Genomic DNA, 19,872 nt, shown 5'->3' with positions numbered 1-19,872 from the left:
CAACCAGGTGGGCAATGGGGTCGGGGAGGTGCGTCAGGGGATGGGGGCAGCGCGGGGGGACACGCCGCTCCCTGGGAACGGCCCACAAAGGAGGTGGCGGCTCTCGCTGGGACGTTGCCGCCCACTGGGGACAGCTGCGGCTCGTGGTTTATTGTCCCGCCTTTTCGTACAAAAACACACCTTCCAAAAATAAATACTCCGCCCTGCGCAGGGCCAGCCCCGGCCTCCCGGGGGCGCCCACGGGCAGGGTAGCGGCCGGAGCAGGGCCCGGCTCGGCTGGGCCTGGCTGAGTCCCGGGGCCGAGGCCGGGCCGGCACGTCTGGTCCATCCCGTGCGGTGGCCGGCTCTGAGAGGCAGCCGGCGGTGGCTGGGAGAGTGGGGCGAGGCGGGCTCGGGGCTCAGCCTGCGTTTTCGGCGCCCACCTGGGGCCGGGCCGGCTGCCCAGCCTCCTCCTCCTCCATGGCCGTGTCCGGGCAGGGGGGGGCGCTGCTGCCCTCCTCCATGGGCTCCAGCGTGGCGCTCAGCTCCATGGCGTGGGGCTCCGCGTCGTAGAGGGGCGCCAGGCGGGGGGCTGCGTGACTGCCGCAGTCCAGGCAGGCCTGGGGGGGGGAAGAGCAGGAGAAGTGGGTCAGTGCGCCCGGGACACCCCCCTACCCAGCGGCCAGGGAGCTGGGTGGGTCCAGGCCCCCCTCACCGTGACGTTGATGGCCTTCGGCAGCAGTCCCTTCTTCACCCAAGGGTGCACCGCGGCCAGCTCCTTCTTCTGCTCCTCGGTGAAGCGCGGCTGGTGCTTCTGCATCTCCCGCAGCTTCTCCCGGTCGGCCTGGAGCACGGCGGCCGTGGGGCTGCGGGGCACAGAGCCGCGTCAAGGGGGGCGACCCGGCCCCGCCCGAGCCTCCCGCCTGCCACGCTCCCACCTGCCCCGGTCAGCTCCCCCCTCACTCTGGCCCCGATCGCCAGCCTGGCCTCTGCCCCCCAGATCTGCTACCCCCTCGCCCCAATCCCCAGCCCCGCCTCTGCCCGCCAGATCTGCACCCGCATCACCTCCGCCCCTCTCACCAGCCCCACTGCTGTCCCCCAGACGTGCTCCCCAATCACTTCCCCCCTCGCCCCGATGGCCAGCCCGGCTTCTGCCCCTCATATCCCAGCCCCCTCCCCTTGTTTGCTCCCGAGTGGGGCAGGCCCCCAGGTCAGCTGCTTGATCCTCTCCCGCCCCCGCCCTGCCCTCCCGGCTTGCGGGCTCAGGCCAGGGGTCCCTGGCACTCACCGGGCAGGCAGCTGGTAGGTCATCATCACCTTCTCGTCCGTGTTGGCCATGAGCAGCCAGAGGGGGTCCTGCAGCACGTACTTGACGAACTGCTCGCCAGCCCCGTCCCCGCCCGGCTGCCCTGCCCGCTCCGGCTCCGACGAGTCGATGCTGCCGAAGTACTTGCTGGTGTGGCTGCTCTTGCTGCTGGCTGCGTGGGGCCGAGGGGGAGGGGGGGGAAAACACAGACGGGAAGCAGGAGGGGAGGGCAAATCAGCACCAGAGGCAGAAATAGAACCCAGGAGTCCTGGCTCCCAGCCCCCCCGCTCTAACCACCAGCCCCCGCTCCCCTCCCAGAGCCGGGGAGAACCCAGGAGTCCTGGCCGCCCCTGCTCTAGCCACTAGCGCCCCCTCTCCTCCCAGAGCCAGGCAGAGAACCCAGGAGTCCTGGCTCCCAGCCCCCCCTGCTCTAACCCACCAGCCCCCGCTCCCCTCCCAGAGCCAGGGAGAACCCAGGAGTCCTGGCCTCCCCTGCTCTAACCACTAGACCCCACTCTCCTCCCAGAGCCAGGAAGAGAACCCAGGAATCCTGGCTCCCAGCCCCCCATGCTCTAACCACCAGCCCCCGCTCCCCTCCCAGAGCCAGGGTGAACCCAGGAGTCCTGGTCTCCCCTGCTCTAACCACTAGCCCCCGCTCTCCTCCCAGAGCCAGGCAGAGAACCCAGGAGTCCTGGCTCCCAGTGCCCCCTGTTCTAACCTACCAGCCCCCGCTCCCCTCCCAGAGCCGGGGAGAACCCAGGAGTCCTGGCCGCCCCTGCTCTAACCACTAGCCCCCACTGCCCTCCCAGAGGTAGGGAGTTAACCCAGGAGTCCGGGCTCCTGCACCAAAGCCTCAAGCCCATCCCCTCCCAGCCCGTCTCTTACTGGTGCCGCAGGCTGAGGTGCTGCCCCCGCCGGAGCCGGAGCCGGAGCCCATGGAGCCGCTGCCCGAGGCAGCCGAGCCGGTCCCGGAGCGCGAGTCCTCCTGCAGCAACAGGTCCAGCAGGTCGCTGGAGCTGGACAGGGCGTCGTTGTTGGAGGAGTCCTGAGCTTCCACCTGCCGGGACAAGGGGGGGCGGAGAGGGGAGATCAGGACTGACCTGGGGGGCTGCACACGCACCTCCCCCAACTCACACCTTCCCCAAAAGACAGGGCTGAGGGCCCTGCCTGAATACACAGCTGGTGAGTGCCAGAGCTGGGGAGAGAACCCAGGAGTCCTGGCTCCCAGCCCTCCCTGCTCTAACCACCAGCCCCCGCTCCCCTCCCAGAGCAGGGAGAGAACCCAGGAGTCCTGGCTCCCAGCCACCCCTGCTCTAACCCACCAGCCCCCTCTCCCCTCCCAGAGCAGGGAGACATCCCAGGAGTCCTGGCTCCCAGCCACCCCTGCTCTAACCACTAGCCCCCATCTCCCCTCCCAGAGCTAGGGAGAGTACCCAGGAGTTCTGGCTCTCAGCCCGCCTGCTCTAACCACTAGCCCCCGCTCCCCTCCCAGAGCAGGGAGAGAACCCAGGAGTCCTTGCTCTCAGCCCCCCCTGCTCTAACCACCAGCCCCCGCTCCCCTCCCAGAGCAGGGAGAGAACCCAGGAGTCCTGGCTCCCAGCCACCCCTGCTCTAACCACTAGCCCCCAACTACCCTCCCAGAGCTAGGGAGAGTACCCAGGAGTCCTGGCTCCCAGCCCACCTGCTCTAACCAGTAGACCCCACTCCCCTTCCCAGAAGGCGGCTCCTTACCAGGCAGGTTTCCTTCTGCGGGCCGAGCTCGCTGGCCCCTGGGGGCCCGCCGGCCCCGGCGCCTCCTGGCCCGGGCTGGCCACCGGGTGCCTCCTGCCGCTCAGCCGCCTTGGGGGCCTCCTCCATCTGCAGCAGGTTGAGCTGGAGCGGGGAGCTGCACCGGGAGTCGAAGGGGGGCGAGTGGGGCCGCTCGGGCGTGGTGGAGCGGGAGGCCTCAGGGGGGCCGAAGGGGGCTGGGAAGTACGGCGGGGGCAGGACGTAGTTGGGGAGCATCAGGGCCACCACGGGGGCCACCAGTGGGGCGGGGAAGTGTGGGGGGGGCTCGGCGGGGGGCTGGCTGGGCGGGAAGACGGGCACCACGGCGGGGAAGGGCAGGGGGGTGGCCGCGGGGGGCCAGGGGCCGGGGGGAGGCGGGGAGCCGGTGCTGTCTGACGACTTGTGCTGCTTGACACGCTTGGCCTTGGATTTGCCGCGTCGGCCGGTGCCCCGCCGCGGGCCGCGGTGCCCTGCTGGGAGAAGACAAGGCGGGGGGGGGGGTTAGCGAAGGGGGCGGGGGAGCCGAGCACGAGCCCCTCCTCGCCCCCGGACGCGACCCACCTGGCTCGGCGCCCTGCCCGGCCGGCGCGTCGAAGACGTGGAGCTGGCTCAGCTCCTGGAAGCGGATGAGGAAAGCCTGCTCCTCTTGCTGAGTGTGGACGGACAGCACCTCCTTGGTGAGCCCCACGCGGCGGTACTGCTCCCGGTCGGGGGGGGGCGCGGCCCCGGGGCCCTCCTCCAGCATCGCTGTGTCTGGGGAAGAGACCAAGGGGGGGGGGAGGAGGGGTCAGCTGGGGGGGGCCGCCGCACACAGAGAGACACAGCGACCGAGCGGCAGAGCCGGGGATGGAACCCAGGAGTCCTGGCTCCCAGCCCACCCCCCCTAACTACCAGCCCCCCACTCCCCTGCCAGATTCAGGGATAGAACCCAGGAGTCCAGGCTCCCATCCCCCCTCTAACCACTAGCACCCACTCCCCTGCCAAAGCCAGGTATAGAACCCAGGAGTCCTGGCTCCCATCCCCCCTCTAACCACTAGCTCCCTACTTCCCTCCCAGACCCAGGGATAGAACTTAGGAGTCCTGGGTCCCAGGTTCCCCTGTGCTCTAACCCACCTGACCCCATGCCCCTCCCCAAGCCAAGGATAGAACCCAGGAGTCCTGGCTCCCTGCCCCCCCCCCGCTAACCACTAGCCCCCACTCCCCTGCCAGAGCTAGGTATAGAACCCAGAAGTCCTGGCTCCCAGCCCTTCCCCCTACCATGCCATCAGTGCCCAGTGGAGGGCCCTGTGCGGGGGGCTCCCCGCAGCCAAGGGGCCGTTGCCAAGCAGCCGTGCTTTGTTTGGGGACCCCCCCCACCCTCCCACCAGCCCAGCGGGGGCTTCGCCAGAGACTCAGCCGTCATCAAGGAAGGAAACAAAGGAGGGAAAAAGATGTGTCAGCTGGAGGCAAAAAAAAAAAAAAAGAAAATCCACTGGGGGAGGGCCACGAATCCAGCAGCCGGCCCGGCCCCCCCCGCCCGGAGTCACCCACAGGGGTGCCCTGACAGCAGGCGTGAGGTAAGGGGGGAAAAAAGGCAAATTAAACACACACGGGGGGGAGGGGGAGAACCCAGCCCCCCGCCCCCGAGAGCCATGGAAGGAAGAGGTTACGCGGGGGGGGGGGGGGAAGCAGAGGCTGCCAGGGAGATGACCCCCCCCCTGAATATTACGCTGCTACTGAGACGGCAGGGGGAGATCCAGGCGGCTCCCTGACGCAACCTGGGGGCGGGGCAGATCCGGCCAGCCGGAGTCGCCCAGCGCGGGGGCGCGCGCCCCCGCCCCGATGGCGGCCGCCCCGTACCCGGTTCCGGGGCTGCCCCCTCCCCGTACCCGATTCCGGGGCTTTCTTATCTCCCACGTGGACGATGGTACTGCTGAAGCTACACTGACTGGTGACAGACACCACGCTTTCGGCTTTGCTGGGCAAGGCCAGCGGGGCCAGCGGGGGTCCCACCGCCGCGGCGGGTTCCTCCTCCTCCCTCCTGGGCTGGCTCGGCAGCATTTCCTCCACCGCATCTGTTCAAAGAGACAACGAGGGGTTAATGAGGTGAGGGACGGGGGGGGCAGAGTGGGGGGGGGGCGCCGCCGCGAGCCCTTGGGGCGGCAGGGAGGGGGCAAAATAAAACCAACAGCCAAAAAAAAAAAAAAAAAAAAAAAAAAAGCCTGCCGGGGCCGTTTTCCCGGGGGGAAAACGGGGCCACGGTGCCCGGCGGTGGCCCCCAATCGTTTCGATTTCAAGGGAGTTTCAGTGTCGGGAAGCCGACCCAAAAACTTTTGCACCCGCCCCGGCTTTAACGCCCGGACGGGGAGGCGGCAGCCCGAAGGGAGGGACGTCCACGGCCCCGAAACGTCTCCCCCGCGCCGAATTTCCCCTTCTCTGGCCCAGCAGGGGAATAACCAGCTGGAGATCTCGGGCCGTTAGCAGCAGCTGCCCCCGGCCAGCACCAGGACCCCCCTCTATCGAGCCCCGTCAGCAGCAACAGGGTAATATCCAGAGGGAGAAACAGGGCAGCAGGCGGGGCGGGGAGGGTGTGGGGGGGGGGCAACCAGGCTGGCGGGATGATACCTTTTGCCGAGCCGGCCGGCTCCCTGCCTGCCCTCTGTTTGTCGTCGTCGGAGTTGGAGGAGCCAGTGTAGGACGAAGAGCCGCATTTCCGCTTCACCCGGCTCGGGATGTTGCAGCTTTCCAGATACCTAAAAAAAAAGCCACAGGGACCAGGGTTAGCGGGGCCAAGGGATCCTTATATAACCAGCCGCCCCGCCCCAGAGGTGGCCGCATCTCGGTGCCGGGCGAGGGGTCCCAGGGTAACCAGCCGCCCCGCCCCAGAGGTGGCCGCATCTCGGCGCCGGGCGAGGGGTCCCAGGGTAACCAGCCGCCCCGCCCCAGAGGTGGCCGCATCTCGGCGCCGGGCGAGGGGTCCCAGGGTCACCAGCCGCCCCGCCCCAGAGGTGGCCGCATCTCGGCGCCGGGCGAGGGGTCCCAGGGTCACCAGCCACCCGCCCCAGAGGTGGGCGCATATTGGCGCCAGGCGAGGGGTCCCTGGGTCACCAGCCGCCCCGCCCCAGAGGTGGCCGCATCTCGGCGCCAGGCGAGGGGTCCCTGGCTAACCATCTGCCCGCCCCAGAGGTGGCCGCATCTCGGCACCAGCCAAGGGGTCCCTGTATAACCAGCCGCCCCGCCCCAGAGTTGGCTGCATCTCGGCACTGGGTGACCCCCCAGGGCGGGGACCGGCTCTGTGATGGGGTCTCCGGTCCCTCCTCACCTGATGATCCCATCCAGGCAGTTGATTTGCTGGTAGGAGTAACTGGAGGGCTCCTTCCTGCCCGACTCCTCAGAAGCCACCGTATGGCCCGGGCCCCGCTGCACCTCACAAGGGGCCTCCCTGCCCGGCCCACCACCATCCTGGGGCGTCTCTGGGCCTGCAACGAGGGGGGACCCGGTTCAGCTGCAGCTAGCCTTCGAGCCGCCCCCCACACGTCTCCCAAGCGACTGGGGGTGACCAAAGAGGGGCTGGTACCCAGGATGGCAAACCTGCCTCCCCCCTGGCCGCGGGGGCCCCAGGGCTCTCACCTGCGCGGGGGGGCTTGGCAGCCGGCGGTTTGGCGCGGGACTCAATGAACACCTGCTGGCCCTGGTTCTTCACCATGTGCACGTCCTTGCAGAACTGCTGGAAGGTCATCTGGGGACAGGAGGTGGGGTCAGGGCAGAGGGAAGGGGGCCCCGCTCCCAGTCTCCCCCATGCCCCCCCCGCTCTCATCACCAGCTCCCACTCCCCTCCCAGAGCCAGGGAGAGAACCCAGGAGTCCGGGCTCCCAGCCCCCCCGCTCTAACCGCTAGCCCCCACTGCCCCCCTCCCCGAGCCGGGGCTCTTACCGGCCGCTGGGCCTGCGTCTCCTCGGCGGGGAGGCCGTTGCTGTCGCTGGAGGAGGCCGCGCTCAGGAACTGCTCGTGGGACGTGTTGCTGGCCATGCTGCAGAGCCCCACGGAGCCATTGCTGTGCACAGGCTGCGGGGGGGGGGGGGGAAGGGAGAGAGGGAGGCAGATTGGGGGTTAGCAGCCGGAGGGAGGCATCTCGGGGTGGGGGGGCTAAGGAGGGAGCGCGGCCCACCTGGAGGAGCAGCCGGTGGATCTGCTCCGAGAGCTCCTGGATGTCGGGCTCCAGCGGCCGCATCTTGAGTGCCTTGGGGGCTGTGAAGACGTCTTCGTTGAGGGGACCCCTGTGCGGTGTGGGAGGAGAGAAGGGTCAGGGCAAGGCTGGGTGGCTCCCGGAACTGCAAGCCGGCCGGAGATCCTCGGAGGCGGGGGGTCTTCCCCCCCCCGCCAGGCAGGGCCCGTTACTCACGTGCGCACTTTGTGGCGCCCCATGACGAAGGAGACCTTGCGGCTCCAGGGGTTGACGAAGCTGGACCAGCTGGTGTCGATGGTGACGTACTCGCCGTTGCGGGTGCAGAAACGGAGCGGGGAGTGGTCGAAGGGCTGCCCGCCGTACTGGAGAACTGGGGGGGGGGGCAAAAGGAGGAAGAGGGATCAGTGTCTGAGACACACCCCCGCCATTTCCCTCCCAGAGCTGGGGAGAGAACCCAGGAGTCCTGGCTCCCAGCCCCCCTGCTCTAACCACTACACCCCACGCCCCCCCCCCCCAGAGCCAGGGAGAGAACCCAGGAGTCCTGGGTCCCAGCCCCTTCTACCCGTGGCCTCTCCAATGCAAGGAGCTCACTAAGCAAGACACGGCCAGAGGATGCCAGTCGGTGAAAACCCCCCAAGGCCAGGCTGATCTGGGGCAGGAGCAGGGGATTCCTTCCTGACCCCAAACCTGGCAATCCGTTGGACCCAGAGCAGGTGAGCTAGCCCCAGCACCGAAACAGCTCGGGAGCGGTTTTATGTGCCAGCAAAGGTCACCAGCCCAGCCGGGAGCTGAGCTTGGATGTTTCATAGGAAGGTGGAGAAAAAAATCCCTGAACAGATTTTGCCAATTGCCCGTGGGGAGGAATCTCCCTTCCTGCCCCCGGCAGGCTCCAGGCTGAAGCCCTGAAGCATGAGAGTGGATTAGAGTTAGCATCCAAACGGGGAGCTGCAAATGACGCTCACCCTTTGGTTCTTCCCCCCTGGCACCTTTGGGATCCCCCCTTTCCCACTCAGACACCCCCAGGGTCCCCCCCCCCCCACTCACTTTTTTTGTGGATGGCCAGCATGAGCGGCCTGTCCTCCGGGTGCAGGTAGAAGAGGACGGGCGTGCCAATCAGGTCCTGGGGGAGGTAACCCAGCAAGGGGGCAGCCCTGGGAAATCAGACGGGCACCGTGAGCTGGCGTCCCTTGACGGGCCCCGCCGCCCACCAAGGTCCCGGCCTCGACAGGACCCGCAGCCTAGCTACAGGAAAGGTTGACCCAAAGCAACAGTCGGTTAGGGGGCAGCGCTGGCCCGCAGGGGACCCTTCAAGCTTCGCGGTGGTGCTGGATCCGGTGCTGTGGGGGCAGCCCGGATACATAGAAGGTGTCTCCCCCGCCCATCCCGGGCTCGGCCAACCTGCTCACCTCTCGTCCACGTCCTGGAACAAGCAGCTGGGGGTGTGCCTGGTGGTGAAGATCCGCTTATCGGTCGGGATCCGGGGAGCTGGGGTGGGGAAGAGGTGCAGGCTGGGGTTAGGACACAGGCTGGGGGGGCACAGGGAGGAGCTCTCCCTTGGCCTGTCCGCCCCCCAGCCCTGTTCCCCCGCCCCAGCTCACCTTCGTATCCCGAGTGGATGCGCTCGGCGATGAGCAGGCAGCAGGGCTGGCCCTCGGCGCTGTCCGAGGGGCGCACCTTGGCCAGGTAGGGGGTGAGCCGGAAGGGGGAGTAACACAGCTCCCGCCCACGAGCGCGGCCTCCGCTGAGAAACAAACGCCTGCAATAAGACCAGAGGCCAGAGGAGACCAGGACCAACCAGCAACGACAACCGCAGGACCCCTCTGCCCCAGCCCCCCGGCACTGGGGGCTGCCTGTCCCAGCCCCAGATCCCCTCTTCCGGGTGCAGCTGGGAACATGGCATTTGGGGTTCCCTTCCCCACCCCAGATCCCACCCTCCGATGGGCGGCTGGGAACATGGGGCATGGGGTCCCTGCCCCAGATCCCCTAGGCACTGCTGGGAACACGGGATGTGGGGTTCCCTTCCCTCCAGATCCCCCAGCTTCCAGGGAGCTGCTGTGAGCACGGGGTGCCCTGCCCCTCCCGGTGGCAATGCCCATGCTGAAGGGAGCGAGTGGGAAGAGGGGGCGCAGACAGGATCAGCTTGGCTTCCCCAAACAGTGGGGCGCTTGGGGCGGGAGCAAATCTGGGCCCAAGCAGACGGATCCGGGGCCCGCTGAGATATTCCTCTCCATTCTCCAACTTGAGGATCTCCCGTCTCGCAGCCTGGAAAGGCTGGGATGTGGGGCACAAGGCCACAGGGGGCCCAGCGCGGCAGAGGGCGAAGGGAAGCTGGCTGGGATTTGCCGCGTGGGATCTGAACGCCAGCCCCCAAGGATCCCCCAGCGCGGCACCCCCTCACCGCATCCGAGACGACACCCTGCCTGCCGCAGGTGGAACTCACCTGATCCGGCAGAAGACCGATTTCTCTTGGGTGTAGCCCACGGCGGCCGCAGCTGGGGACAAAGACCGAAGGGCAGGGGGTTAGCGGGGGCTGGGAAGGCTCTGTGCCCCTCTCAGAGCTGGGGGAGAGAACCCAAGAGTCCTGGCTCTCAGCCCCCTGCTCTAACCACTAGACCCCACTCCCCTCCCAGAGCAGGGGAGAGAACCCAGGAGTCCTGGCTCCCAGCCCCCTGCTCTAACCACTAGGCCCCATGCCCCTTCCAGAACAGAACCCAGGAGTCCTGGCTCCCAGCCCGCTGCTCTAACCACTAGACCCCACTCCCCTCCCAGAGCTGGGGAGAGAGCCCAGGAGTCCTGGCTCCCAACCCCCCCCCGCTTTAACCACGGGACCCCAGATGGGCATGTGAGCAGACCCCAGCCCCAGATCCCCACCCCCGGTCCCAGGCACTCACTGGCCGAGGTGCAGGCGCTCCAGGAGGGCAGGTGGTAGGACGCGGTGGAGGCATAGAAGATGCTGACGTCCTGGGGGGCCAGGAACTCGGCAAAGGTGGCCCCCTTGAAGACGTCCCTCTTGCAATGCAGGACGAAGGCCGCCTGATCCGAGATGTAGAGGATCTTGCCGGTGACAAAGGAGACGGCCACGGCGAACGTGTCCTGCGGGGACAGGGGGCAGTTGGGAGGCAGGGCGGGGCAGCGGGCTGGGGGAGACGGACAGGGCTTGGAGGGCCGGGGGGGGGGGGATCCCGGGAGCCAGGACCCCCACGAGGGGGCAGGCGGGGGGCACTCACGGGGTTCTTGAGGGTGTACTCGGAGGTCATGCCCTCCAGCTCGGCGACGGTGTAACTGGCCACATCCAGGTGGCAGGGCTGGCTCTCGTCGATGGTCCACTGCTGGTAGTAGTCGTGGCTGGCTGCGGGGGGGGGGGGGGGGAGCAGAGAGCCCGTCAGCACTGGGAGCGTGGGCACCTCCTGCCCGCCACGGGCTGGGCACAACTCAGCCGGCCCTGCCCAGCAGCCTCCGTGGCCCCACACTGCGGGTCCCTTTGGGATCTCGCCCCCCCACCCGGTGCGCCGCGCCCCCCCAGTGCCGCCTACCTTGGACCTGTTTGACGCAGGACAGCGCATACTGCAGGGTGGCCAAGGTGCCCGACTGGCCCTTTCCACGTTTCTCTGAGGGCAGCCGGATCTTCATCTCCTTCAGCGCCTTCATCAGCTCCTTCTGGGTCTTCACCCGCGCAGACTGCTCGCTGCTGCAGGGGGGGAACGGGGGGGGGCCGTGAGCCACCAGCCCAAGCCCCCCACCACCAGCACCGCGAGGGGCAAAGGACGGTGTCCAACACCCCCCCGCTGGGGGGTAGCCCCACACCACCCGGCCGCAGGGAGGGGGAAGGAGTTGCCCACGGTCACGGTGTGAGTCAGTGCAAGACCCAGGAAGAGAACCCAGGAGGCCTGGCTCCCAGCCCCCCACCCCCACACTAACCCACCGCCCCCCACTCCCCTCCCAGAGGCAGGGAGAGAACTCAGGAGTCCTGGCTCCCAGTCCCCCTGCTCTAACCCTCTAGACCCCACTCCCCTCCCTGAGCTGGGAATAGAAGCCAGGAGTCCTGGCTCCCAGTCCCCACCCCCCTCCCAGAGGCAGGGAGAGAACCCAGGAGTCCTGCCTCCCAGCCCTGATTCCCCTCCCAGAGCTAGGGAGAGAACCCAGGCATCCTGGCTCTCAGCCCCCACCGCCCGCCTACCTGCAGCCGCTGGAGGAGGGATTGTCCTGCTCGGAGCTGGTGCTCAGCAAGCTGTAGGCGATGGAGCTGGTGGGGGGCGACGGGCTCTGGGAGTTGGTGCTGCGAGGGGGCGGGAGGGGGAGGGAGAGAGACGGGGGCTGTTCAGATCCGCGGCCCTGTGGCCCCGCTGCCCCGCGGGAATGGCACGAGGGGGGCCCGGCGTCCTCCGCACCATGGCGGGGGGGTCCCGAGGCAGATCCAGAGCGGCCACCTGGCTCTTCTCAGGGGGGGAGGATGAGAGCTAGCATCCCAGGCCCCCATGGGCACCCCCTCCCCCCCAAAATGCCAGGCACGAATGGGCAGAGGGGCCCCTCCCCCATTCCCAGGCTGGGGGAGGCACAGACCACACCCATCACCTAGGTCACCCTGACCTGCCTTCTAGACACCCCACCATCCCCACTCCCTCCTCTTCCCAGGACGGATCCCCCACACTCCCGCCCTACGCCAGCAAGTCACACCACACCAGCCCTGTCTCTGCCCCCGGACGCCAGGGTCCGCCAGCCGGCCCGCGCCCCTCCATGCCCCCAGACGCCAGGGTCCGCCAGCCAGCCCGCGCCCCTCCATGCTCCCAGACGCCAAGGTCCGCCAGCCGGCCTGCGCCCCTCCATGCCCCCGGACACCAAGGTCCACAAATGTGGCGAGGTGTGCCGGCAGCTAGTCCATGCCCCGGGACGCCGGGGTCCGCCAGCCGGCCCGCGCCCCTGCATGCCCCCGGACGCCAAGGTCCACAAACGTGGCAAGGCGTGCCGGCAGCTAGTCCATGCCCCCGGACGTCGGGGTCCGCCAGCCGGCCCGTGTCCCCGGGGTCTGCGAACCGGCCCACGCCCCTCCATGCCCCCGGATGCCGGGGTCCGCACACCTCCCCCCGCCCTACCTCTTGCTGCTCTCAGTGGTCTCCAGCAGGGCCGAGTCCTTGCCGTTCCCACTGCTGCTGCAATCGCTGCGCAGGGAGTCCCGGCCATGCGACTCATTGCCACTGGACCCGTTGCTGTTGGCGTCCATGTCGTCAGTGGCCCGGCCCTGGGACTCGGCCCCTCGCTGGGTCCGGGTCCGCCGGGGGGCTCCAGAGTTGGCTCCAATCACGCTTGCCCCCTCGAAGGGCGTCTGGCCTGGCTCGCAGCTGGCACTCATGATCGGGGAGGACCCGGGGACATCACCCGGCCCGTGGGGAGGTGCAGGGTTCGGGGCAGGAGAAGGATCCGGTCGGAGAAGTCGTAGGCTGTACCTGTGACAGAAGAGAGGGGCAGGTGGTTATAGTCCCCCCACGGACTCATAGATCCAGCCTACTACAAGAGGCTGCAGGGGGAACCTCCCCCCACCCCGGGGCACTTCCCCGCACCATCTCCTGGGGGATTGATTGACTTCGACACACACCCTTCCTCTGCCGCCCCGCTGGCTCTTAACCCTAATTTCACCCCCCATTTCCTGAGCCCAGCCAGCCCTGGCATACACCCCCCCCCCGCCCCAAGGTGTGGTGGATGAAAGGAGCTCTCCATCAGACCCCTTGGCACACGGATAGGCAGGGTTATTACTCACCAAAAATACACTGCTAAGGGACAAATGCTGCCCAGAGCCCGGGAGAGAACCCAGGAGTCCTGGCTCCCAGCCCCCCCCTGCTCTAACCCACCAGCCCCCATTCCCCTCCCGGAGCCGGGGCGAGAACCCAGGAGTCCTGGCTCCCAGCCCCCCCTGCTCTAACCCACCAGCCCCCATTCCCCTCCCGGAGCCGGGGCGAGAACCCAGGAGTCCTGGCTCCCAGCCCCCCCTGCTCTAACCCACCAGCCCCCCGCTCCCCTCCCAGAGCCCGGGAGAGAACCCAGGAGTCCTGCCTCCCAGCCCCCCCTGCTCTAACCCACCAGCCCCCATTCCCCTCCCAGAGCCCGGGAGAGAACCCAGGAGTCCTGCCTCCCAGCCCCCCCTGCTCTAACCCACCAGCCCCCCGCTCCCCTCCCAGAGCCCGGGAAAGAACCCAGGAGTCCTGGCTCATAGGTCCACGCCTCCTCTCCCCTGCATCACTTCCGACAGCCAGGCCAAAGCCCCCGGGTGTCATTTGGACACAGCCCGGAGGTCCGGGCGCCGAGCCCCACCCCAGATGTCGGCCCCTTTCTCCCGAGCCTGCTGGAGCCGGCCCCATGGGGCCCACGGCAGTGCAGTGAGCTCTCAGCCCAGTGAGCCGCGGTGGGTCTATTTCAGGCACCAAAGCCGGCCTATTCTTAGCGCGGCTGTTTGCTCTCAGCCTCTGATTGGGACCACGAGGCACTTTACGCTCGGCCGGTAAGTTCTTCGCCACCTGGCTATATTTAGCCCCCGTCCGAGAGACGGGGAGCTAAGCCGACCTGGGCCGGAGCCAAAGGTTTTGTAAACAGAGAGTCGGCAAAGACGCCGCGGAATGACCCGGATTCGCCCATTTTGAGGCCGCGAGATCCGCCCGGCGGCAGGGACCCCCCGAAAGCCCCACAACGAATTGCCAATTTCAAATCACCTCCTCCGCTTTAGCTACCAGCCAGGACCCGAGCACCACGGGCCACGTTCCCCTGGCAACAAGAGGCAGCGATGGGGGAAGTCAACCACGGTTACCAGAGAAACTGGGAATATGGCACTCGGGTCCTGACAGATACATACACCAACAAATGGATTTTTTTTTTTTTAAATGCTTCTTTGGACAGCCAGAGACAGTGGGGATGGACGGACGGATAGATAGCCAGATGGACACTTTTACTGCTGGATACCCAGATCTTCTGGATGCGGAAAGCAAGGGACCTGATCCCGTAGTTAATGGAACCGAACGAAAAGTGTGGACCACCTCAACTCCTCACCGTGACCGGGATGAGCTGTGTGGGTGCTCAGCCGTTTGGAAAGGGGAGCCTTTATATTTAAGGGGCGTCAACATAGATTTGAGGAGCCTCACTTTACGAGCCCAGCTTCGGCCTAAAACTTTACACTGATTCGGTTTACCAAGTGCTTGCCTACACCCCAACTGGCACAGAAGGAGCTCAATCCGTTTAGATGCACACCTTTAATGACTTGGGTGAAAGTCTATATGTGGCTGCTTATTCTGGAGTAAGAACACCCTATTCAGATTTCATTTATACTAGCAATGGAGTGAATTCAAATCAGACCAGGGCACTCTTACTCCAGATTAAGGACTCAGATACACACCAAAGATGTATTGCTTTAACTACCCCAGAACTGTTCTGATTCTGATATCCTTTAAGGTTGCTCCCAATTGATTGGAACTGGAATATAGTGTGTCCGCATGGCGTTGTGGGTGAGTGAAATTAAGATGTTTTAAAAATAATAAGATTTCAATAGCCCTGAATCAATAATAAGAGAGAAAATAAAAGCTCAGAGTTGGCCCGGGGTGGGGGGGAATCTACCTTTTCTCAAGACAACACTAAACCTATCACTTGCCGGGATTACACACACACACACACACACACACACACACACACACACACACACACACACACACACAGAAACAGGCAACAGCTGCAAACACACACACGGAGAAATGGGTACAGACACACACAGCAGGAGAAAAACACAATAGCTATACACACACACTTATTTAGCAGGGAAAGACATTCCTAAGCAAGCGAGCCCTGACCTGGCTGCATCTGCAACCCAGATACAACCACCATGAAGGGGCTGCGAGTGTCTACACCAGAACCTTGCACCAATTTAATTTAAGGGGAGAGATTTTAAGCCAATTGAAACTGGTGCAAAGGGCTGCGTGGACACTTTTACAGCTTTTGTTGGGCTTATCGTGGGGTAGCTACTTGAAACCAACAATAAGCCAACCCCAACCCGAAACAGCCCCCACCCTGGGGTTTGCACCAGCTGGACTCAATTGGTTTAAAAACCCGATTTAAGTGAAACCAGCGGCAAAGCCTAAATACAAACCAAAAGGGGTCAGGGGGAGGGAAATCAATGGTGTCTCCCCGCAGAGAAAAAGTAAATTTCAGCTCCTGCCTGTCTGATAAGCGCAGGAAAAGAAGGAGTCAAAAAACACAGACCCGCTTGCACAGCTGACTAGAGTTTAAACAAGACTTTCGATAGCCGCCTCCAAAACAAATCAAGTCACCCATGACCCCGTCCCAAGCTTCAATTCCCACCCACCCCCATCCAAGTTACAACTCTTGCATCCTTTTCCCTGTGTTGTTTACTAACACATTTGCTACAAGCTCACCCGACAAACCAGCCACCCCTCTCTCCAAAGCGGGTGCCCGCCTATCCTGCGCCAGCTTTCCACCTGGCTGCATTGCAAAACCTCACCCTACAAAAAATATATATATACACATAGCTTCCCGGGGCCAATTAGCATGCCAGTGACAAAGGCCAAGGGCAGGGAAACAGCCGGCTGGCACGCCCTGCCTTGGAAAGCGGGACTGTGGGAACGACTGATCCCTTTGCAGAGAGAACATTTTGTGCTGGCAGAACAAATCCTCATGCGTCAGCCCCAGCTGACCTCCGGGGAGGAGCCCGCAGCCCTAGATCTGAAGGGCTGCGGAGGGGGAGGGAAGGTGGTGAGAACAGGGGAGAGCCCGCAGCCATTAAAGGGGGCACATGCATGGAAATCTGGGGGGGGGCGAGGGGGGATTTCACACTCACAGTGACAGCGGTGAGTCTCTGGTGACTTTGGTGCTGCAAACCCCACCACGGCCAGCCGGTTCCTCCTGGCTGCCCAGGGCTCCAGGGTGCATCCTCCACAGCCAGGCACCCCCAAAATGCCACCAGCGCCTGGCGGCTCTGGCAGGGATGCTGCCCCCAATTGTGTAACACCCGGCGGCCTCGGCATTGGCCAGCAGCTGGGTGATGTCAGCGCATGTTACACATGCCTGCACGTGGACCGTGGTGCTGCCACCCCAGGTTCCGGGCCGGCTCTCATTGGCTGAGCGGGCCGATCAATGGGAGCCAGGCCTGCTCGCATAATCAGCCAGCGAAAGCATCAACAAACCTCATGCCAGCTGCTGGCAGGGCATCAAAAAAAAAAATCAATCAGATCAGGGGGAAAACAGAGCCAAGCAAGATGCACCAGGATTTTTGCTGTAAAGTCCTACAGGGCTGGCAACAAGGCAGATTTGGGGGGGGCGGGTTCCCGGCCCAGGAGAACTTGAGATTTCCCAAATTTCCACAAACTGGGGGGCGGGAAGACCCACAATCCAATCCAAAAATCTCATCCGGATCCTTTCTAACCATTTCCCCCAATGTCCTTAGAAACCCACCCTGGATCCTTGACCCGGCCCTTAAAAAACAAAACCGCATTCCAGAGACGCCTGCTCAAACGGCTCACTCACAGTCACCGGCTACCCCAGGCCCGTCGCTTCCCGATATTCCCCAAAGAGACGAGAACTGAGATGCAGAGATCACGGGAGGCGGATGCAAGGGGGGAGTTGAATCCAGCCCACAAGACCATGCTGGTGAAGTCTTTTTTCACATCCCCGGCCTTGGCCGCTCACAATAAGAAAGGGGACAAGGGTGGGGCAGGACCCAACTATTTGTTTGGGGTTTGTACAGCTCCGAGCGCATCTGGGGTAGTCAACAGGCGGACTGCAGGCCAAAGCCAGATTGCCAGATGCCAGGACCAAAGAGACACAGATGGCACCGGGAAGGTGGGAAAGCCATTCAGTAGCGAGCAGCAGGCCTTGGAGCGCGGCATTGGTAAATATTATTTGCTTTGGCAGATAACAGATCCCCGAACAAGAGGCACAAAGGAAACACAGCCTGAGCATGGAGGCACAGATTTGCGCAGCCGGGAGGGACAAAAATATTGACTCTGGCCCAGGCCGGCTGATAAGGCATCCCCTCCGAAGTGGCTTGCTGATAAATATTTGCGTTGTCGACAAATACGAGGAAAGAGGAGCACTCAGCCGGGCGCCCCAGAGCAAACCCTCTGCTCCTGGCACAGCCCAGAGAGTGGGGTCTGCAAACCCAAGCCCCGCCAGGGCCAGAAACGGAGCCGCCGAGAGATCTCGCTTGTATGGTGTCCACAGTACACGAGCACCTCCCGGTCTTTCATGCATTTATCCTGGCAACCCCCCCGAGAGGCAGGGCGGGACGATCACCCCCATTTTATAATTGGGGAAACTGAGGCACGGACCGGCAGCACAGATCTGAGGCCCCTGGGCCCTGTCCCCCGATCTCGCCACGCGTCCCGTTCTCTAACCGCATGCTCTGCGGGACAGGGGCTGGCTGCCCCGAGACACACCATTGCAAACCAGTAGTGCAGCGGGGGCGGGGGAGTTTTGCTATGCTACCACCTCCTGCCTGTTTTCCCACTGCACCATGGAAAAGGCGCACAGCTAGCCTCAGTTTCCCTTCCAGACGGCTCTGAGCCCAAAGGCCTGGCACCCCCGGGAGTCAGACGGGGGGCCCTTTTTGCTGCGGATGGGAGACCCGGGTCCCCCACCTCAATCCTCATCACGAAAACCGGAGCCCTGCTGGATTCACACCCGCGCTCCCCTCCACTCAGCCGCAGCCAGGCGCCTGCAGGTCAAGAGAGGCCCCCCTCCCCACCGGCTACATTGTTTCCTGCCGCCTGGAGACACCTCACTCATCTGCAGGCCCATTCTCCCGCCCCCGCCGGCCCTTTGATGCAGGGCTCTGAAGAGTGGCGGCCCCCCTGACCTCGCCCACTCAGGGGAAGTGCCGTGTTCCTGCCAGGGGTTAATGACACAGGGTGGGCGAGGGGATGACACAGCCGGAAGGGAAAGAATGCTCTGAAGAGTTCACTGCTCCCCCTCCCAGAGCCGGAGAGAGAACCCAGGCGTCCTGGCTCCCAGCCCCCACACCCTCTAACCACTAGGCCCACCGCCTGGGGCGGAGCCATACACCCCACGTCTCCTGCACCCGGTCAGCTGTAACCGGAGCCCCCCTGAGCCAGATTCCTGACATAACCAGGTCACCCGCTCGGGGCTGCGGCAGCTCCATTCACAGGGGCCCTTATGTAACATTTCCCAGCCAGGTACTTGCCGGGCAGCTCCTTACACAACGCGCCAGCCCCCCGGGGGGGCTTTCCAGGAGCTGCGGCATCACCGGAGCCACGCGCCTGCCATTGGCCTGTACCCAGGAGGGTGGAGGATGTGGGTCAGGCATAAAAGCTGCCCGCCCCAGGCCCTGCGTGTGCCGTGTGGAAATAAACCAAGGCAGAGCGCCGAGAACACCATGTTCTCTCGGCTTAACCACAGGCTGGTCGGGAGCCAGCGACTCCCACCCCTGCTCTCCCATGCTAAGTTATTCCTTGGCTGCTCCCGGAGCCAGGGAGAGAACTCAGGAGTCCTGGCTCCCAGCCCCCCCTGCTCTAACCACTAGCCCCTACTCCCCTCCCAGAATCACCACAGCAGGTAGACAGACACACGCTAGCTCACTGAAATCAGCAGCTGGGGTGGGGGCAGGTGGGTTTCTTGCCCACCTGTTGTATACGGCTGGCCTTAGCACGCTCCAAGCCTCAGTGTAGACGTGCCCCAGGCATCACCCCTTCTCTGCCCCACCAAAACCCACTCCAGCACCACCCCTGCCGTCGGGCCTCGAACCGACAGCAGCCTCAACCCGCCAGGCCGAGCAAACCTGGACTCGTAGCTAGGTGGGACTGGAGAACAGCCAGCGCGGAGCAGGAAGCAGGCCGACGAGCCCTGCACGTAGGAAAACACGGCACCATGCCCCCGCTCTGCTAACACACCCCTCTGTGCCAACAAATACCAACCGCTCCAGTAACCTCTGCCCTACTGTATTTTTCATTATGGCAATTTCGCAGGCTGACACACACCGGGGCTAGGGAAGGATTGCAACATTTACAGTAACCCCGGCACGCTGGCTCTTTCCAAAACAACCCGTGACGTGCAGAAAGCTCACCCGCGTGCTTTTAGCCGGCCCGGTGCGAACAGCCTGCAATTACCTGGGACACGCGGGAGATTTGGCGTCCCCAAACACGGGGCAGAATTCCGCTGGCTTTGTACAAAGCCCCGGGCTAGTGCCCGACGATCGGGCTCTCTCCTGGAGGGAGAGATCCGTTCCTCCGGGTCATCCCGAGCTGGACAAAACCAGCAATTTAGGAGGTGCCTCTTTTAGGAACAGAACCGACGGCATTTAATTCGGGCCTGGCGAGCGGTAAGGCTCCCAGGAAGAACCCATGATCCTCTTGACACTCCGGGGCATGGACGTTCTCTGCCGTAATCCGTACGCCGGCAGCCCATCATCAGCTAAGCTGGTTTTTTTAGGCGGCACATCTTGTGCCGCAGTCCGTCCCCCACCCGGTGTGTACTATTCCACCCCCCCCACAAAGGTCAAAGGGCACTGAAGAATCCAGCACTGGGCAGGCCTGCAGGGTGCACGCTGCCTCCTGGCTGGCGGATGGGGCTCTTCTTGTTTGGGCCCAGGAGGAACCGGGACGGAAAATGTCAGCCCGGCTCTTTTCGGTACAAAGCTGGGAGATTTCCCAAA

The 19,872-nt window shown here is 64.6% G+C and overlaps 1 protein-coding gene and 1 long non-coding RNA gene across 4 annotated transcripts in view; one reads left to right on the top strand and one right to left on the bottom strand.

Moving 5' to 3' along the window:
- Positions 1-103: 103 nt before the first annotated feature.
- Positions 104-16,652, bottom strand: LOC119849356 (period circadian protein homolog 1-like). Of its 3 annotated transcripts, none has more exons than XM_038386307.2 (23): positions 16,045-16,651; positions 12,308-12,658; positions 11,395-11,493; positions 10,751-10,905; positions 10,445-10,566; positions 10,109-10,310; positions 9,658-9,709; positions 8,816-8,958; positions 8,624-8,702; positions 8,262-8,368; positions 7,434-7,587; positions 7,200-7,308; positions 6,965-7,096; positions 6,662-6,770; positions 6,354-6,510; positions 5,657-5,784; positions 4,921-5,106; positions 3,614-3,805; positions 3,017-3,525; positions 2,171-2,342; positions 1,268-1,457; positions 695-845; positions 104-599 (listed from the first exon to the last, which is right to left on the bottom strand). In XM_038386307.2, the coding sequence occupies exons 1-23, from the start codon at positions 16,134-16,136 to the stop codon at positions 399-401; spliced, it is 3,792 nt and encodes a 1,263-aa protein (XP_038242235.1). In that variant the 5' UTR covers positions 16,137-16,651; the 3' UTR covers positions 104-398. The 3 variants fall into 3 exon arrangements, with proteins under 3 accessions (XP_038242235.1, XP_038242236.1, XP_038242238.1); XM_038386308.2 differs by having other exon boundaries at positions 3,017-3,522; XM_038386310.2 differs by lacking the exon at positions 4,921-5,106 and having other exon boundaries at positions 16,045-16,652.
- LOC122457708 overlaps positions 5,985-19,872 on the top strand; it is a 16,725-nt gene continuing 2,837 nt past the window's right edge. Inside the window, exon 1 of the long non-coding RNA XR_006277381.1 lies at positions 5,985-6,158. This is a non-coding gene — a long non-coding RNA (uncharacterized LOC122457708). The remainder of the gene's footprint in view (positions 6,159-19,872) is intronic.

This window comes from Dermochelys coriacea, chromosome 28 (genome assembly GCF_009764565.3).
Source record: "Dermochelys coriacea isolate rDerCor1 chromosome 28, rDerCor1.pri.v4, whole genome shotgun sequence".
Classification (NCBI taxonomy): Eukaryota; Metazoa; Chordata; order Testudines; family Dermochelyidae; genus Dermochelys; species Dermochelys coriacea.
This window is presented reverse-complemented; position numbering and strand designations above follow the sequence as displayed.

Excerpts from the sequence above, each read along its gene's own strand:
- LOC119849356 (XM_038386307.2), bottom strand. The coding sequence starts at position 16,136 with ATGCACCCTGGAGCCCTGGGCAGCCAGGAGGAACCGGCTGGCCGTGGT. Across the intron at positions 9,710-10,108 it reads GAGCGCCTGCACCTCGGCCA|CTGCGGCCGCCGTGGGCTAC; the intron begins GTGAGTGCCTGG and ends CTTTGTCCCCAG. Across the intron at positions 3,526-3,613 it reads CGGGCAGGGCGCCGAGCCAG|CAGGGCACCGCGGCCCGCGG; the intron begins GTGGGTCGCGTC and ends GTCTTCTCCCAG.